General features: G+C 39.2%; 2 protein-coding genes across 4 annotated transcripts; one reads left to right on the forward strand and one right to left on the reverse strand.

Annotated features, from left to right (window-relative positions):
- Positions 1-52: 52 nt before the first annotated feature.
- rin1a (Ras and Rab interactor 1a) lies at positions 53-11,018 on the reverse strand. The gene is made up of 11 exons (XM_065287099.2): positions 10,776-11,018; positions 7,991-8,179; positions 7,798-7,912; positions 7,488-7,560; positions 7,315-7,406; positions 5,218-5,768; positions 3,352-3,859; positions 2,965-3,273; positions 2,754-2,885; positions 2,488-2,651; positions 53-2,195 (listed from the first exon to the last, which is right to left on the reverse strand). Exons 1-11 carry the CDS (start codon positions 10,779-10,781, stop codon positions 1,881-1,883), a joined length of 2,454 nt encoding a protein of 817 aa, XP_065143171.1. The 5' UTR covers positions 10,782-11,018; the 3' UTR covers positions 53-1,880.
- Positions 11,019-11,522: 504 nt separating this feature from the next.
- rbm14a (RNA binding motif protein 14a) lies at positions 11,523-17,251 on the forward strand. 3 transcript variants are annotated; one of them, XM_065287102.1, is made up of 5 exons: positions 11,523-11,589; positions 12,132-12,495; positions 12,697-13,546; positions 13,623-13,817; positions 15,596-17,251. In XM_065287102.1, exons 2-5 carry the CDS (start codon positions 12,147-12,149, stop codon positions 15,675-15,677), a joined length of 1,476 nt encoding a protein of 491 aa, XP_065143174.1. In that variant the 5' UTR covers positions 11,523-11,589; positions 12,132-12,146; the 3' UTR covers positions 15,678-17,251. The 3 variants fall into 3 exon arrangements, with proteins under 3 accessions (XP_065143174.1, XP_065143172.1, XP_065143173.1); XM_065287100.1 differs by having other exon boundaries at positions 13,623-17,251; XM_065287101.1 differs by having other exon boundaries at positions 11,572-11,700; positions 13,623-17,251.
- The last annotated feature ends 70 nt before the right edge of the window (positions 17,252-17,321 follow it).

Below are 17,321 nucleotides of genomic sequence, written 5' to 3' on the forward strand. Positions count from 1 at the left end.
ACATGCCTAAAACATGAATAAAGTAGTAAATCTAGTCAATAATAACTAGGTATCAATGTTCCTGCTTTTATTCAAATTGTATTAAAACTTAATAATGTATAATACGGACTTAAAATAAATAATATAATAATGTAACAATAAAAAGTCATATAATTTAAGCTCATAATTCCCAATAATGGACACAAAAAATAGACATGCAGCACATGTGATCTTTCATACAGTCAACATTAAATATATTCAGTAAAAATACAGTTAAAATCTTTATAAAATTCAGTTTCATTACAAATGCTAAAATAGTTTATAATTGTATTAGTATAAGCGTTTACTTCTGCCAAATATCAAAATTACCCCATGATTTACACCCCCCTCAGGCCATCCAATATGCATATTAGCCAGCAAGCAACTTTATTTATATAGCAAATTTTTTAAACAACAGAGTCCCAAAGTGCTTTACAAAATAATATTAAAATCATACAACACAACAAACATAATTTATTCAAAAGCTAAAGAAAATAAATGAGTTTTTAAATAAGACTTAAAAGTTGTAACCGATGGAGCTGACCTCACATGGAATGGGAGACTCTTCCAGAGTTTTGGACCTACCACGGAAAAAGCTAAATCTCCTTTTGACTTAAAATTACAACGAGGTACCTTTAAAAGCCATTGATCGGAAGACCTAAGAACTCTAAAAGGAGAGGGGGAACTATAAGATCACTAATATACTGGGGGGCAAGGCCTGACAATGCCTTGTAAACAAACAAGAGAATTTTAAAATCAATCCTAAATTTGACCAGAAGCCAGTGTAGAGATTGAAGTACAGGAGTAATATGTTCTCTCTTTCTCACCCCCGTATTAGAGTTTTCAACAGGCCTGAAAATTACAACCTGACCTAAACCTGTCCCGCAGCCCGACACCGCCACCCCCCCTCCCTTTTTTCTCCTCATACACGTATTATCATGACAGGAAAAAACTTTAAATATATAAACACTTTCCAGACCTCTGATTTTCCCACTCCTGTAGTAGCGATGGTGAATTCACCTGTGGCACGTTTACTTTTCACCAACTCCATCTTCTTCTCCAGGCTAAAGGGTGCACGCAGCGGCCCCTCTCCATGATTCCCGTGGCACGCAGCAGCCAGACTTTCTTTACGGTGAACAGCTGCAATAATTAATAAAAAAAGATTTCCACTGAGCTGAAAAGATTAAGCCCGAGATCCAATCCGAGTCATTTACTTATATTTTTGACCCGAACCCACGGGTCCTATCAGGTTTTTTGGGCCGACCCAACTAGTTGAGAACTCTAATGCATATGTCGAACATATCTGGAGTTATTTTAGTAAATGCTCTTCCAAGCTTTATAATGGTAGAAAAAGGGAATAACTCCCAACTTTAAAGATCAATAAAGTGCATCCATCCTTCTCAGAAGTAATCCACAAGGCTACGAGGGGTTAATAAAGGTCTTCTGTGGGTAATCGATGCAATTTTGTAAGAAAAATATACATATTTCGAACTTTATAAAAATCTCATTGATTACCTGCAGAAGATCTTTATTAACACCTTGTCGCCGTGTGGATTACCTCTGTGAAGGATGGATGATGCACTTTTTGGGGGTTTAAAGTCAGAAGTTATTCCCTGATTCCCGTTTTCTACCATTATAAAACTTGGAAGAGCAGTTCCTTAAATACCTCCAAATGTGCTCGTCTGAAAGATGATGGACCTATGTATCTCGGATGGCTTGAGGGTGAGTAAACCATTTCAAATTTTCATTTTTGGGCGCACTATCCCTTGAAAGCAAAAGTGATTCATTGTAAACTGCTCATGCTTTTTAGACAAAAAAAAAGACTCCGTGGCACACATATGACATCTCACAAAAGTCAGACATTAGGAAGTATTTTCTGTGAGATCCACTGCGCCTCCTCTGGTCAGTTTCTGAGATCTTTCATCCTGATTGGATGCCTGATAGATAAGGGGAACCCCGCTTGCACTCATGCTCTGCACGTCTTGAAACCGTGCATTAAGTGGTAGAGGTATCAACTGTCCGTCTTTTCTCCAGTATAGGCTGTAATCCTCGGGCCGGTCCACCCCAAACTTCACAGCACAGAGCTGAGCCATGCCCTCACCACTGACCCCAGTTCTCCACATCAGAGTTTTTACCATACTACTCTCCCCATCTTGAAACAGCACCTTTACAAATTTCTGTGGAACAGAACAAATGAAAAGTGTACATTTTCACAAGACTTTTTAAGGTGTAAAATAAATCTTTGGTGTCTCCAGAGTACATATGTGAATTTTCAGCTAAAAATATCATATAGGTAATTTATTACAACATGTTAAAATGCCCACTTTGTAGGTGTGAGCAAAAATGTGCCATTTTGGATGTGCCCTTTAAAATGCAAATGAGCTGATCTCTGCACTAAATGGCAGTGTTGTGGATGGATAGTGCAGATTAAGGGGTGGTATTATCCCCTTTTGACATCACAGATCTAACCTGGTGCAGTTTGTTTTCCTTGTGATTTGTTTCGTTGCTCCTACGCCGACTCCATTCCTTAAGAGACTCTCTGGCCTGGATCGTAAGGCCACATGGTGGCACAGCCTCTGGTTGACTCTGAATCAGGCTCAAACTAGCATAGAGACTTGTCAGATAGTAACCCCCTGCAAGAGAGTGAGCTTGGTTAACTGTGTTACTACTTAGAAAAAATGCAGATTTGAAACTCAAATCAGTCTGTAGAGCTGAAGGTATCTCTGATCCAGTACCTTCTCCTGTAAGCCAAGAGCCTTCCAGAAGCTCCATCATGTACTCAACTTCCAGAGAAATCTCCGGCATGTTGCATAACACCATCACGTAGGAAAGAGCAGGCAGGAAGTCATCTGCTCCAAACTCTTGACCTATTTGGAAAAAAGCATGATTGATATTTTACAGAGCACATATGGATTTTAATAAACGGCATGTTTTGCGATTCTTTACCTGATTTGTTCTTCATGGCTTTGTAAATAAGCTTGCAGATCTGCAAAAGCAGCAGCACTTTGTCGATGGGTGAGTAAGCCCGCTGCATTAGGGTTAGCTTGTGCTTAATTTTCTCAATGCCCTGGGCGTCGGGTACGCTCACCCGCACCCCAAAGAGCTTTTGTGGCGATTCTCCTTTAGCTCTTTGCAAACTGTCTTCCATTCTTTGGAAGGAACCGTCTTGTTTGTGTAGGGTCTTCAGTGCTGCATCGATCTGAGGCTTCAGGGGCTTCAGCACACAGCGAAACATGGCTTTCTCCAGGGCTTGGTCTGCATATTGTGAGGAAATGCTTGTGTTATTGTGTTATTTTTAAATTTGAGACATTAATACATTCTAGTCATATGTACCTTTCTCATTTTCAGGCAGGAGAGTCTCTATGGGCGGTTCAAGCTCTCCGCACTCCTGCAGGAACGCCTTGGCCTGATTGATGAAGAGGCGCAGATCTTGAAGTAGCTGCACGGCAAAGGTCAAGCGCTGGCGCTTTAACGTCTCTCTCTGCTGCCTCAGAAAATCCTGAACGAGGGCGCCGAACGCCATGCGGCGGTCACGAGACAGGTCCTCAACCATCCGTGTCAAACGCTTCTCCGGCACGAAAAAAGACATGAAGGCGGCGCTCATTTTGCGCAGGGCAAAAATTGACCTGCGGGGAGCTGATCGACAGGGGATGATGGGATTGCTCGTGCCTCGTGTGAGAGAAGGACGCTCTGGACTTTCCTCTGGTTCGTCGAGGCTACTGAGGGAACTGCTACTGTCCAGCTCACTAAGGGATGGTGCGTGTCGCTGTTCCAGCACCAGCCCTTCCTCCTCATCATCTTCTTCCTCCTGTCTTTTCGGCTCCAGGGTTTCTGGGTGGGCCTAAGCCACACAACAAATTAGGGCTTACAGATGCTAAATATCACTGCATTTAGTTGCCTAGTTTATATCTTTTACTGTATGTCATAAACAGTAGTGGCCAAAAGTGATGTGCAACTTTTAACAATTGACATCTTCGCTCTTTATTCAAATATTTTATTAAAGATGCATAAAAATTTGTATATATGCACAAAAAATATTAATAACAGATAAAATTGTAGTTAATATGCTGATATGCAGTAGTGTTTTGTCCATTTTTTTACCATACACCTCAAATTTTGATATGAATGTGTGTATTTTTCTATCTTGTATAAGGAGAAATTTAAAGCAAATATTGTACACATTCACCTCCTCGAATATCACTTTTGGCCATGACTGTTATGCTGGTGTGCTCCTAAAAGTAAACAAAAATGACCTTTAGCAGATGTATGCATTTAAGGATGTGTGTACATGACACAGACAGAGAAACGGAAGGCTCATTTTCCAGCTCCCCTAGAGTTAAACATTTGATTTTTACCATTTTCAAATTCATTCAGCTGATCTCCGGGTCTGCAGGTACCTCTTTTAGCATAGCTTAGCACAATCCATTGAATCTGATTTGACCATTAGCATTGCGCAAAAAAATAACCAAAGAGTTATCTGCACTGCCTGAAAATAGTCCCCTTGGTTACTTTCCATGGCAGGGGACTATTTTCGGGCAGTGTGTTATATCATTGCGCAGGCTGCAGCCATGTTACAGCAGCAAAGTCCTTGATTATTACGCCAGAATGAGAGTATAGTTACTACAATGTTACTACAAAAGAGTCAAGTTTTAAATTGGAAAAATATCAAAACTCTTTGGTTATTCTTTTGCCCGATGCTAATGGTCTAATCAGATTCAATGGATTGTCCTAAGCTATGCTAAAAGTGCTAGCGCCAACCCCGGAGATCACCTGAATGGATTTCAAAACAGTAAAAATCAAATGCTTAACTCTACGGGAGCTGGAAAATGAGCATATATTAAAAAAAAGTGGAATGTCCCTTTAACAATTATAAAGTTGACAGTTATTCAGCTTGATGATATGCAGCCTGCATATGCGACCTCCACAGGATGCAGCCTTTCGTTTGAGAAACTCCCGTTTCACTACAAAATCATCTTGTCCAATCAAATACCCTGTTGAATGAGAGTGTCCCTCTAATCATGGTAATTTGCCGTAAAAAGCCTACTAGCTTATTCTTCAAAATGTCCCAACCAAATGTTCAATTTCAGTAGAAAATACCTCAACAAAAAGGATGTCATGCAATTTCATTAGCTTTTCAAAACCTTTACTAAAATCCAACTGTATGCTTGTGTAACCAAAGTAAAAATGTAGTGTCAATACCTTCTGAAATGCTTTAGGACATTGGTAGTCTTCCTCAGCAGTAGGTGAAAGAGTAGGTATGACTACAGGGGAGGCCGTTTTCCGTAATGCGACACAAGGTTGCAGGTAGTCTGCAGTTTCTGTCTTCTCGCTCACTTGAACTGCAACAGGTGGGGTCATCTGCTTTGCAGCTTTTAATCTTGCTTTGCATTTGGCTTTAGCCAGTAATGGTGGTGGAGGGGGCGGGATAACAGGTGGTGATAGGGGGCTAGAATGCTCAGTCGAAACACGAACCTTCAGGCTGGATTTGAAGTGATGACGCCGGCTGATGGCGCTGCGACCGGGGTAGTCTTCAAGAAAAAGAGGATTGATGAAACACAAACCCTTCCCTCCACCATAATTCAATTCATGGGGACCCCTTGTTTTAATAGGACACAGCTCCTGGAATGGGGTGGGGTTTGCGTTACTGGGTGTGGAGCAGTCTTGTGGGTTCGGAAGTGGGGGCAGTGGTTTGTCAGCGACGGGAGGTCCATTACGAGGACCACGAACATTTAAGTGTGAACTCCAGAACTCTGTGGAATACAGCAGGACATCAAGTTATAATAAAATTATTTTAAATACATTGTTCCTGTGGCTCAATTGGTGGAGAATCACAATAACAGTGCAAAAAATATGGGTCTTGGTTATGGGTTAAGACATGAGACCTGCTATATGTATGCACTTTGTTGTAGCCAGGGAACTATATTATATAATGGGAACCTAATGCAATGCTCGACTTGGAAAGTCCCAAATTCAGTATCTCAGAAAATAAGAATATTGCTTAAGACCAATACAAAGAAAGGATTTCAACTGAAAAGTATGAGCATGTACAGCACTCAATACTTTTGCCTAAATTACTGCTGCAATGCAGTGTGACATGGAGTCACTCAGTGTGTGGCAGTTCTCAGGTCCTTAAACCAGAAATGCAAAAGTTACTTTCATCAGAGAACAAACTTTGGACCACTCAGCAGCAGTCCAGTCCTTTTTGTCTCTGGGACGCTTCTGATGCTGTCTGTTGTTCAAGAGTGGCTTGACACAAGGAATGTGACAGCTGAAACCCATGTCTTGCAAACGTCTGTGCATAGTGGTTCTTGAAGCACTGACCCCAGCTGCAGTCCACTCTTTCTGAATCTCTCCCACATTTTTGAATGGATTTTGTTTGACAATCCTCTCGAGGGTGCGGTTATTCCTATTGCTTGTACACTTTTTTCTACCACATCTTTTCCTTCCATTCGCCTCTCTATTAATGTACTTGGACACAGAGCTCTGTGAACAGCCAGCCTCTTTTGCAATGACCTTTTGTGTCCTCACCCCTTGTGCAAGGTGTCAATGGTCAACTTTTGGACAACTGTCAAGTCAGCAATCTTCCCCATGATTGTGTAGCCTAAAAAACTAGACTGAGAGACCATTTAAAGGTCTTTGCAGATGTTTTGAGGTAATTAGCTGATTAGAGTGTGGCACCAGGTGTCTTCAATATTGAACCTTTTTACAATAGTTTTAATTTTCTGAGATACTGAATTTAGGATTTCCCCAAATTATAGTTATAATCAGTTATAATCATCAAAATTACAAAAAAATAAACATTTGAAATATATCAGTATGTGTGTAATGAATGAATATAATATACAAGTTTCACTTTTTGAACGAAATTAGTGAAATAAATCAACTTTTGATGATATTCTAATTATATGATAAGCACCTGTATACAGTATATACCTATACATTTTGAAAACATTTTCTTTACACAGTATACAGAGTATGCCTTATTTACATTTCACTGCTGGTTGTACATCTAATTTAAACCCAGCGTTGGGTCAAAAAGCGTCAAATTCAACCCAGTGGGTTTTAAGTTAACCCATTGTTGTGTCAAAAAGAAAAAAATTCTGGATAAATTCAACCCAACGGATGGGTTTGTTCCTTTCTAACCAAACAATGGGTTAAAAATAACCCAGCATATTTTAGAGGGCATATAACTGTGTACGGAACAAATAAAATCTTGAATCTACATGTAGGAACAGCATAAAATGCCAGACACAAACTTATGCAATTCATTAAAGAGACAATCCAACTTGTACCTACCCACACCCATGTGAGAGATTGACTCTAGTTGTTTTTGTGAGGAAGCCCTGGCTATGGCTTCAGGCAGTTCCAGGGTGAATGGAAGGACATCCCTAAAATACAGATTATAGTTATATTTGAGGAGTGCCATGCTATTTCCATAGATACAACATGCAGTAAATACTAAGACATACCGGCTCACGCAGTAGAAGGCAATGAGTCTGCACAGGTCTGGGAAATTGATAGCTGAGCTTTCTAAAGAAAAGGCTGTTGATAGGTGGACAACAGGAATTTAGTCACTACAAGCGGATGACTTCTGCTTTTGAACATTCAAATAATACTTTATTATTTATTACTTATTATTAGTTACCAACTTAATTTGTAATATAAGCTATTATAAAGTTTTGAGTAAACTTATAAGTAATTGTCCAATTCATAGTTATGAAGATTTAGAGTTTATAGGAGCAATACATTTATTTTAATATAAAAAACACTAAAACTCACCAGAGTCCTCTTCTTGGATAAGAAACTGTTTAAAAAAAGATGGCATGCTGTCATCTGCCAGTCGAACGCACAGCATTTTTCTCTGCGATGTACTGGACTTTCTCACCAGGAAGGTCTGCAAAGTACCAAAAGTATGTTGTAAATTTGCTATATTGTATTTATTTTCACATCAGAAGGTAATAAATGTGCTCACCCCGGGGGGCTCACGTTGCAGGATGTGTAAAGCTGTTGCTGAGTTTATGGACAGCTGAAGCCACACGGGGTGAGTGAGCAAGAGTCGGTCCAATACACTGATGCTCTTCAATGATCCTCTCTGTAGACACGCCCGCCTGTCTCCCACAGCCTTAATTTCAGGGTAGTCATAAACAGGGTCACCCTGCATCTTAAAAACAAGAAGATTTCCAAGCATTGTGTTTAGTAAAAGATTTCAAGTCAGCTCCTTTGAGCGAGAGTCTGTTTTTCCCCTTGCGGATGCCTCTACGTAAGCACTTGGCAAAAAAAGGAAGTGGCTGCCAATTTTGGAGGATGTCTGTACTGTGTGTGAGTTCACCGTCTTACAGTAAATCGGGAGCATCTTTGTTTCTTTCTTGTGTCTATTTCTCAGATTTATGTTTTTCTAGAATTATTATTTTCAACTCATGTGGCCAGTTATTTCTTCCGAGCGCTGCTCTTTTGAGTTCATAGGAATCTCCCTTGTGGATCACTTGACTATGTGTGTCACTGTATGACTAATGTTACATCTCTACTGTTTTTGTTCTGCATTCACACGGCTCATTCAGAAAAGCGCAGCATTGTTCATAATACCAACACAACATAGATTTGATGGTTTAGGTGACATAATTCAAACCTGGTGGAAGAGGAACAGAGATTTTACATAAAAGTACCTTATGAAGGCGTGAAGCAGGTCTGTTCCAATGAAAAAGACTGCTTATACAAACAGGCACTTTTAATATTTCATTCATTCCTTTATCAAAATTTTCCTAATTTCAGGGCAGAACTGTTAAGATTTTACACCAAAAATGGCTTAATGGTTCCTTAAAAAAACTTTAACATGGACAGAAGTTTTCTGTTTTGAGAGACTATTAAAAGATAAGAACCCTTAAAAAACATTTAACCCTTTAAAAACCCTTAACTGTTGGGATTCTTTAGTGATCCAAAAATGGTTCTGCTACTGCAACAAACCCGTTTAAGAGCATTTTTAAGAGTGAAAACTAATAATATCTAACTAAACAAGTATTTTATTAGTTACTAAACTTGTTTATTAGTTACACGAGAATGGTTAACTGTGTGGGCCTGTATAAAAACTTTTTGGCAGCAGAGGATGGTTGTTATAGCAACAAAGGCCTACATATGCTACTTGGCATTCCCACACACACCTCCACTATTAGGAATTTGTGGAAAGGTCATGACTCATGATCCTTTCTTCAAAAAGCTCAAAACTAGTCTGACAATGTAAAAGTTATAAATGTAACATTTTTCAAGAGTGTTTGTGAGAGCATAACGGCAGTAAAACCCATAAGATAAAGAACATATTGTTTAAGTGTAACATAAGTGTGTATTACATTTTCTCTCAGGGGACTTTTTGTCCGAGGAGGAAAGGTAGACAAAAAAAAAACCAATTTTACCAAATATTAGATCAAGTAATGTATACAACTATGAATAAGTAACACATTACTTAAGTAACAGTGACACCAATTGACAAAGATTTAGAGGAGGGGATAAAAACATGAGCACTTGCCTGTGTCTCTGACAATTTTTTTTTTTAATTTTATTTGACTAAGTTCAACTAAATTTTTTTAAACTATTCATGATAAAAAAGCATGACATTCACATATTTTCTTTCATTATTGATATAAAATCTTTGAAAAATATTTTTGTGTACTCACATGTAAATAAAGTTATTTTGATACAAAAACTATTTTATTATTAATAATAATAAATATTAAAATATGATATTTTTGATGGAGAAATAAACAGGCTCAGTAGTCGTGTCCATGTATGTGGCTTACAAGCCGAGAAACACGACCTACCTAAAGTATGGAAAAACTTCAAAAGTCCCAGTCTGTGCATGGACCATGCAAGTCCAGACATGAGAAGAAAGCCTTTAAACATGCACTGCTGATTATTGTGATTATTATCTCTGTTTTGTAATTCAAGTTGAGGTTTTATAATTGGTACTTCATACTTCAGTGAGATATTTGAGGAGCTGCAACAACATAAACTGTGGTGAACAATCTGAACTAAGAGTTTGTTCTTTCATAGCTCATAGAAATTTGAAGGAGTTGTTTTTTATTATGTATAAACTTAGTCGGACATGTTTCACCTAAAATTGCATATAGGTAAAATAATCCTGGTTTGGCCAAATCTGATGATAAATTATAATGACTTTCGATTGCAAACTTTTCAAATCTGAGCTTAGATTGTGAAAATGTTTTGAAATCTTCTGTAATTTTATTGGAGACATTTGTGAAAGAGTTAAGCAATAGTTTCTATTGCCCTCATTTTAATCTCATTGATGTCAGAGAAATAACTGAGGTATTATTCCAAAGAGATTTTATCTCTGATTTTTAGTACAGTAGTTATAAAAGCTTTATAAAAAGTAAGTGAAAATGACTATTCCAGATTAAGCATGGAATGCGTGTCAGGTATACAGTATAGACAAAACAAGCAAACAAACAAACAAAAACATGCACTGTACATTTAAAATGCCAGTCTGAATATAGGCTACATACTGGCATTAGCGATGTCAGTTTTCAGCCATTTTTAAGGAACTAAAAGATCCTATGTCAATCATATTTATTTAAACCATATCAATAAAATCTGCATTCTTTCTTCTTTAACTCTGTGATTCATGCGCAAACTTTGATCTTAACCCTATATAAAAGTAGCTAATGTTTTACTAGGTGTTAATGCCACATGTCTCTTAAAATATCAAACAGACAACCAAACACACATCCTAAAGAATTAAAGACACGTACCTCCATCGCTTATTGAAGAATGGCAATATAATAAGTTACTTCTACTAAATCGCTAGATGTCCCAAAGTGTCAGATCCATGGAAATCTCTTAATTAACGTTACTTCTGTGTAGGCTATGTGGAAACTCCAGGACTGCCTAAGTGGAGCAAAAGTTTCTAGTAAATCCCCCTTTTTGCAGACGTTTAAACGGATGCAGCATAGCAATCCGTAAGAAACTTATGACACTTCACGTTTTTTCGTCTTCCCACACGCGTGCGTGGTTTCCAGGTTGCGGTTGTGCGGCGAGCGTTGAGGGACGTTCACACCTGAATCAACATGCGCATGCGTTGACTATTAGCAATAATTTTAACATTAATAATAAAGTCAATAAATATGATAATTGTTAATTTGGTTGTTGTTCAGTTGTGAAATATTTGCAGAATGTTCTATTTAAATCCTTACAGCCATATTTATTTAAAAAGTGCTTATTTGTTTCAAAATGTTAAGATAACACGTGTCTTGGACATAGGTAATTTTTAAAATTAAATTAATTTAAGTGATTATTTGCTCTCTGACATCATTCCACGTTACCTTTTTGACATTACAATACAGCGTCACGTACTTAATGGTCCGACAGCTAAATCTTGCATCAGGCGTGCGTCGGATATACATTTTTTTTTTTTATAAAATGTTTTGTTATGAAAATATTTTTTAACGTTCCCCTCGGAATACAAAGGTCGGAACTTTCCCTCAGTTATTTTGACTACACGGACTTAACAACATGAGCACCGCCGTTCAGTCGGGAAACGGATATGAAGACTTTTCAGCGCGTTAGGTAAGGAGGTCGATAAAACACTTTGGTCGTGTTTGTTATCTTAATTTTCCAAATCTCTGCATTTTAGTCAAGTGTTCCCGATTTAATTTCTTATCCAAGATTGTTTTCAATGTGAGTGTGATCCCCAGTTAAATTTGTAATTTCTTTGTTTATGGATGCTGACGAGCTAGCTATGCTATCAGCGTTGCGTTCGTGTGGCTAGCAAACAACGAAGATGCTAATTTCGCATTTTTACACATTTGGGGCTTATATGTACACAAATAGGCAGTTTAATATGTTTCACAGGGACGAATGTTTAAAACGATATGTTTATGGTCAGCTAACTAATACTATATGTGAATACATCATCACCGCCATCTGTCGTTAACTCAGCGCTTTCTAGAAATTACGGCGCTGCGCAGATTACACCCACCATGTTTACAAGTATGACACTTAGAGGTTGTGAAATCTTAACTTTCAAGTCAATTTAAAGACGGTTAAAGTAAACTCTAAAGTGAAATAGGTCAAAAAGGTAGCAAATAAGGCATGTTCCCTATTTCTAGGTATGCTGTGTTGCAATGGACGACAGCAACGCAGTGAAGCTCTTTGTTGGAAATCTGGATTTGGAAACAACACAAGATGACCTTATAGCACTTTTTGCCCCTTACGGAGAAGTGGTGAACATAACTGTACTAAGGCAGTTTGCCTTTGTCCATCTGCAGGGAGAAGGGGCTGCTGACCGTGCCATCCGTGATCTGAATGGTCAAGATTATCGTGGAAAGAACCTTGTAGTTGAGGAATCCAAAGGAAGGCCGCTTAATTCCACCAAAGTGTACGTGGGGAACCTGAGTGCTTCCTGTACAGTCGAAGACCTTTATAATCTCTTCTCGATTTACGGCAAAGTTCTTGACTGTGACAAAGTGAAAAGTGAGTTGCCGCTGCATTTGCTTGCCTTACTTAAGTCAATATTAAAGAAATCAATGGTGTATTTTCACAAACTGTAATAAATCACAAGAAATAACTTCAGCTGGGTTTTCATAGACATGGGCACATTATATAATGTGCCTGTGTGTACACTCACATCATTCTTGTCAAAGTGTTGTAACCTGATGAATTTGTGTCTTGCAGCTAAGCCCTCGTCTTTAGCAGGCTACACCTTTGTGTACATGGAGCACAAAGAGGATGCAGAACAAGCCATCGAGGGTCTTCAAGGTACCTCGTATATGGGACGTCAACTCTCAGTGGAGCTCTCAAAAGGACAGCAGACTGCAAACAAGGTCCCTTGTGCCAGCTGCGGTGCGTACGGCCATTTTGCAGGTGAATGCCCAATAAACAGGCCTTCAATGGAACACCACCAGAGTCAAGCGGCTGTTCTCGCAGCAGCCGCTGCAGCCGCAGCCGGGCTTCCCCTTCAGGTGCAGCAGAGCGTCCACAACTCCTTCTACAACACAGCTAGCAGCGACCCAACGTTTGCAGCTCTGAAAGACTTGACCACTTCCAGGGTTGACGGCAAGCCTGTTAGTGCTGCAGTCTATGGTGCTCTGGCTAGTCAGGTCTACGGTGCCGTCGCAGACCAGGTGCTCAGCTCAGGAAAGAACAAAGTGTCCGACGGCTACCCAAATGAAGAAGAGGCGCCGTCAGCTGCAACTGCTGTTAACTCTGCCTATGGTGCAAATTCTTCTATGTACAGTGCCAGTCCAGCTTATGGGACCATGGGAGGCACAAAGTCTGACCCCCAAGCCATGTTCGAAGCCGCCCGGGCCAGATTCTTCGAGCAGGGGCAACAAGTACTCGCCGAACAGCAGGCTGTGACCAAATCCGACCGAGACCGAAGCCCGATACGACGCTCGACCCCGTTATTGCCTGACCCGGTTTCACAGCCGTTTTCCCAGACGCGACCCAAACGGCGAGCCTTGCTTCCAACACCACCTGGTGGACCAGAAATACCCGCAGTTAAAAATGGAGACCCAATCGCAAGGTAATATTTGAATTTAAGCCACTTTTTATGTTTGTAAATGTATATGTTTTAAAGCACATGTTATTTTTCACACCAGGTGCTATGCAGAGTACTACCAACAGTACCAGCAGTACCAACAGTACCAACAATACCAACAGTACCAGCATTATCAGCAGTACCAGTACAACTATCCGCCGCCGCCGCCACCACCACCTCCGATGCCGATGGTGTCTCCAGGCCCAGTGGATGTGCAACAGATGGCTGCCCCGGGCACTGCTGCTTCACAAAGAGTGTATGAGCCATCTTCAATACACAAGGAGCCCCTCCTACGTCGTCCTGACTATCCTCCCCAACACACATCTGAATCCCCTTATCGATAGCTCTCACAACCTCACCCTCACAACTCTGTGTGCTTGTATGTGTCTGTTTTGGTCCTACTTGACAACAGATGAAACCGGAGGAAAGGGATTAATTGAATTATTACGTCAAATTTGCCCATAATGTCAGATTTCTCGTGTACAGAATGTAGATGTTTACTCTTAAAGAAAACATCGATTCTGAGATATCTTGTTAGAAGTTTAAGTTTTTGTAAGCGCTCAAATATTTCATCAGTCAGTTTTGTAGATGAAAGCACTCGTTGATCACTTAGTCAGATTCAGCATTCTCAAAGTCAAATGACTGTGCCTTCAAAAAAATAAACGCTTTTTTTTGTAAAGATTTTTCAGACTTTTGTAAAACCTTCAGATCAGATACAGTGTATTGAATTCACAACATGGGTTCGTGGTTAGTTAAAATTGTTCTGTAAAATTGCCAGTTTAGACTGGCTTAATTTCACAGATGCTAAACTTATAAGGCACAGCATATTTTGGATGGTTTATAAAGAGGACCTGTTTAATGTATGTGTGTCTGTGAGTGAGTGTGAACACAGAATGTTAACAATTTGGATCAGAACGTTTAGCTTACATACGATATAGACCGCAATCACACATATTGGATCCATTTCCTATAATAATTTTTGAGTGGGAGGGGCCTCACCACATTTAAGTGTATCAGTACCAACAAAACAAAAATACTCACTAGTGCAGATGGTGTTATTTTTTCCCAGTTCGGAGTTTAGAAATAGTGGAAAGTTGTATTCATCGCAGAGGGTACATTCGTGTTTGTTACTCTCTAGGCCTATTCATTCATTCTGAATGCTGTTCATTTGGATACCCATATTGACTCTGAATGAGCCGGAGATGTCGTTGTTGCTAAAAAGCAAAACGAACTGGTCCTATAGCCTGGCAGGTGCAATTATGCATGTTTTGCAGGAATTAAAAAGCGTACAACTGCCATCTCTGGCCTTGCATCTCTCTCTTACATGGACAGTATACTCTTGTTATTGGTTATATATATATACATGTATGGGTCATAACCCCTCTAAAGGTTTTTACGTTCTTTTTTTTTGTTTTGTTTTTTTAAAGTAGCCCCATGCAATTAATATGTTGCTCTCTGACCAATTATCGTAGTCTCTATATCCTTCGAGTCGTTTGAAAAAATTTCAGGGGCTTTTGGGTGGAAACATTTAGTTATTAAGGGATGGGTTGTAAAAGCCATTAGGTATGGCACCTTCAGGCGTGTTATGGCAATTGGTTCTGAGCGTGAAAACATTGAATTGCTTTAAACCACATTGTATTTTTGTTCTTTAAGAAAAAAATGTCTTGTCCCAGTTCTTGAGCATTTTAGGCAATTCAATTAAACACTCATGTTATACAACTATAAAGTGAAAGTGACTTTGTCTGAATATTTAATTTAGGTTAAGGTTTATGCAGTTAGCCAGAGGTTTCAAACATGACATTGTTGTCAAATTATATATTAATAAAGGGAATCTACTCAAGTCAATCTACATTAAGCTTTGAAAAGAGCGTTAATCTTTGCAACATTTACATTATTCTGGTTTTGCGATGCATATGACAATTGAGTAGCTTCCCTTTAAAAACTTGACAATGAAACCTGTGCATAATTGTAATTGAAAGGTATGGTAAAGAGAATGGTTTGTTTAATCATGTTATGTATGTCCTCTTTCCCTAGAATGCCCCTCAGGCAGTCTTCAGTCTTTCATTCCAAAGAAACATGGTGGGGTACACACACAAAACTCACTGAGCACATGTAACCCATACTTTCACCACTCGCAGTGACACCTGTAACATTTGACTGCATTTATTTAATTAAACCTCACAGACAAACATTGACTTTGAGATTTGATATTCTCGATATTGTGTATGATAGTGACAGTCAAAACAAGGTGGTGGTGTAGCTTATTTCAGCACACCAGGGTTTCACACCAATGATTGTAAACAACATTGTATTGTAACTATTGTATATTTTTATAAATAGTTGCATGTGTCTTGTTATTTTTACTGCTGTTCCAGCCACATTTTCCCTTTTCGCTAACTACAGCTAAAATGGCTCCCAGGCCTCAGGACACCCAAGTTGAGCATGACGGGGGAAGAGAATTAGCGCCCCACAATGCTTCGGACGTGGTCCCCGCTAAGGTAAAGCCATTTGGCCCCAACCACGCCTGCACCTCAATCATACACTTCCCCTCAATAGTTCTAGCACAGTTGCTAGAGATGCTCAGATCAGACCCACACCCAAGTTATTTTAATAAAGCCAACACACAGTGATGATGAGGGAGATTGGTGTCTTGGAGCAGTACTCATGCTTTGGGATTTTATCTGTTGAGCTAACCAGTTTGGCATCAAGATACACTGCTAGTAAATATCCATTTGAAGTCTCTTACATACTGATGGGACAGTTCAAATTTGGTATTTGAGAATTTGCCTTGGCTTGTTCTGTGGCATTTGGTCTTTTTGAAGCACTTCCAGTAAGGTGAGACGAGGCGCACGCTCTTACTCAAAGCTGAAGTGCTCCAGGTGTGCTTTGAATACTTAAGGACGCAGTGCTGTCCGAAAGGCCAGGGTCCAAGTAGGGCAGCCGTCTTATAGGTGAGTAATCAATGCGCCAACGCCCAGCCCAGACACACTTCTCTGAAAAACTCACTTGTACTATTTCAGACTTCTTGTCAGAAATTGTTTCTGATTTGTTTAAATTTTAAGGTTCTGCATTCAAGTCTAATAAGGCTTTGGTTATTAAAAATGCCTGAAGATTAAATAAAACCTTTTTTTCTGTCACGCTGGGGATAACATTGCTAGATTAGCCTTACTTTTCAGTGAAAGGATTAGGCATTGTTACAAAAAGAGATTCGTCAAACATTTCTCACTTCTTGAAGGGTTTTCCAGTCATCTTGTGCATCCTACAGAACGTATTTCAGTCTGTAATTTTACGACATCAACATCACTCCTATCTAGAATCTGTGAATAACTTTGTTACTTAAAATCAGTCCCATACAATAATTATAGTTGATTTATTTTCAGTATGCTAGGTTTATCCATCATGTCTTCGTATTTAATAATTTTTGCGAGCTGATTTCTTTCTCCCCCCATTCAAATAAAAATGCTGGTAGACAGTGTGCAGAAAATGTATGATTGTACATAATAACGACCTAAAATATCAAATCAGGGAAATTTTTTATAGCCAAGTTCATTGTTTTTTTTCTAGAATATTGGCAACTCTTATTGCTTTGTATGTAATTGTCCCTAAATGCTTTCTTCAAAATTTACAAACAGGTTTTAGGCCATGATCTTTGTATTGAGGTCTTGTTCAATAAATCATGTTTAAATGCTATGTGGTGGTCTTATTTCATGCCAAGACACTTGTTTGCTAGCTATTGATTTTCATCACAATGCATAAGGAA

Source organism: Paramisgurnus dabryanus, chromosome 18 (genome assembly GCF_030506205.2).
Source record: "Paramisgurnus dabryanus chromosome 18, PD_genome_1.1, whole genome shotgun sequence".
In the NCBI taxonomy this organism is placed as follows: domain Eukaryota; kingdom Metazoa; phylum Chordata; class Actinopteri; order Cypriniformes; family Cobitidae; genus Paramisgurnus; species Paramisgurnus dabryanus.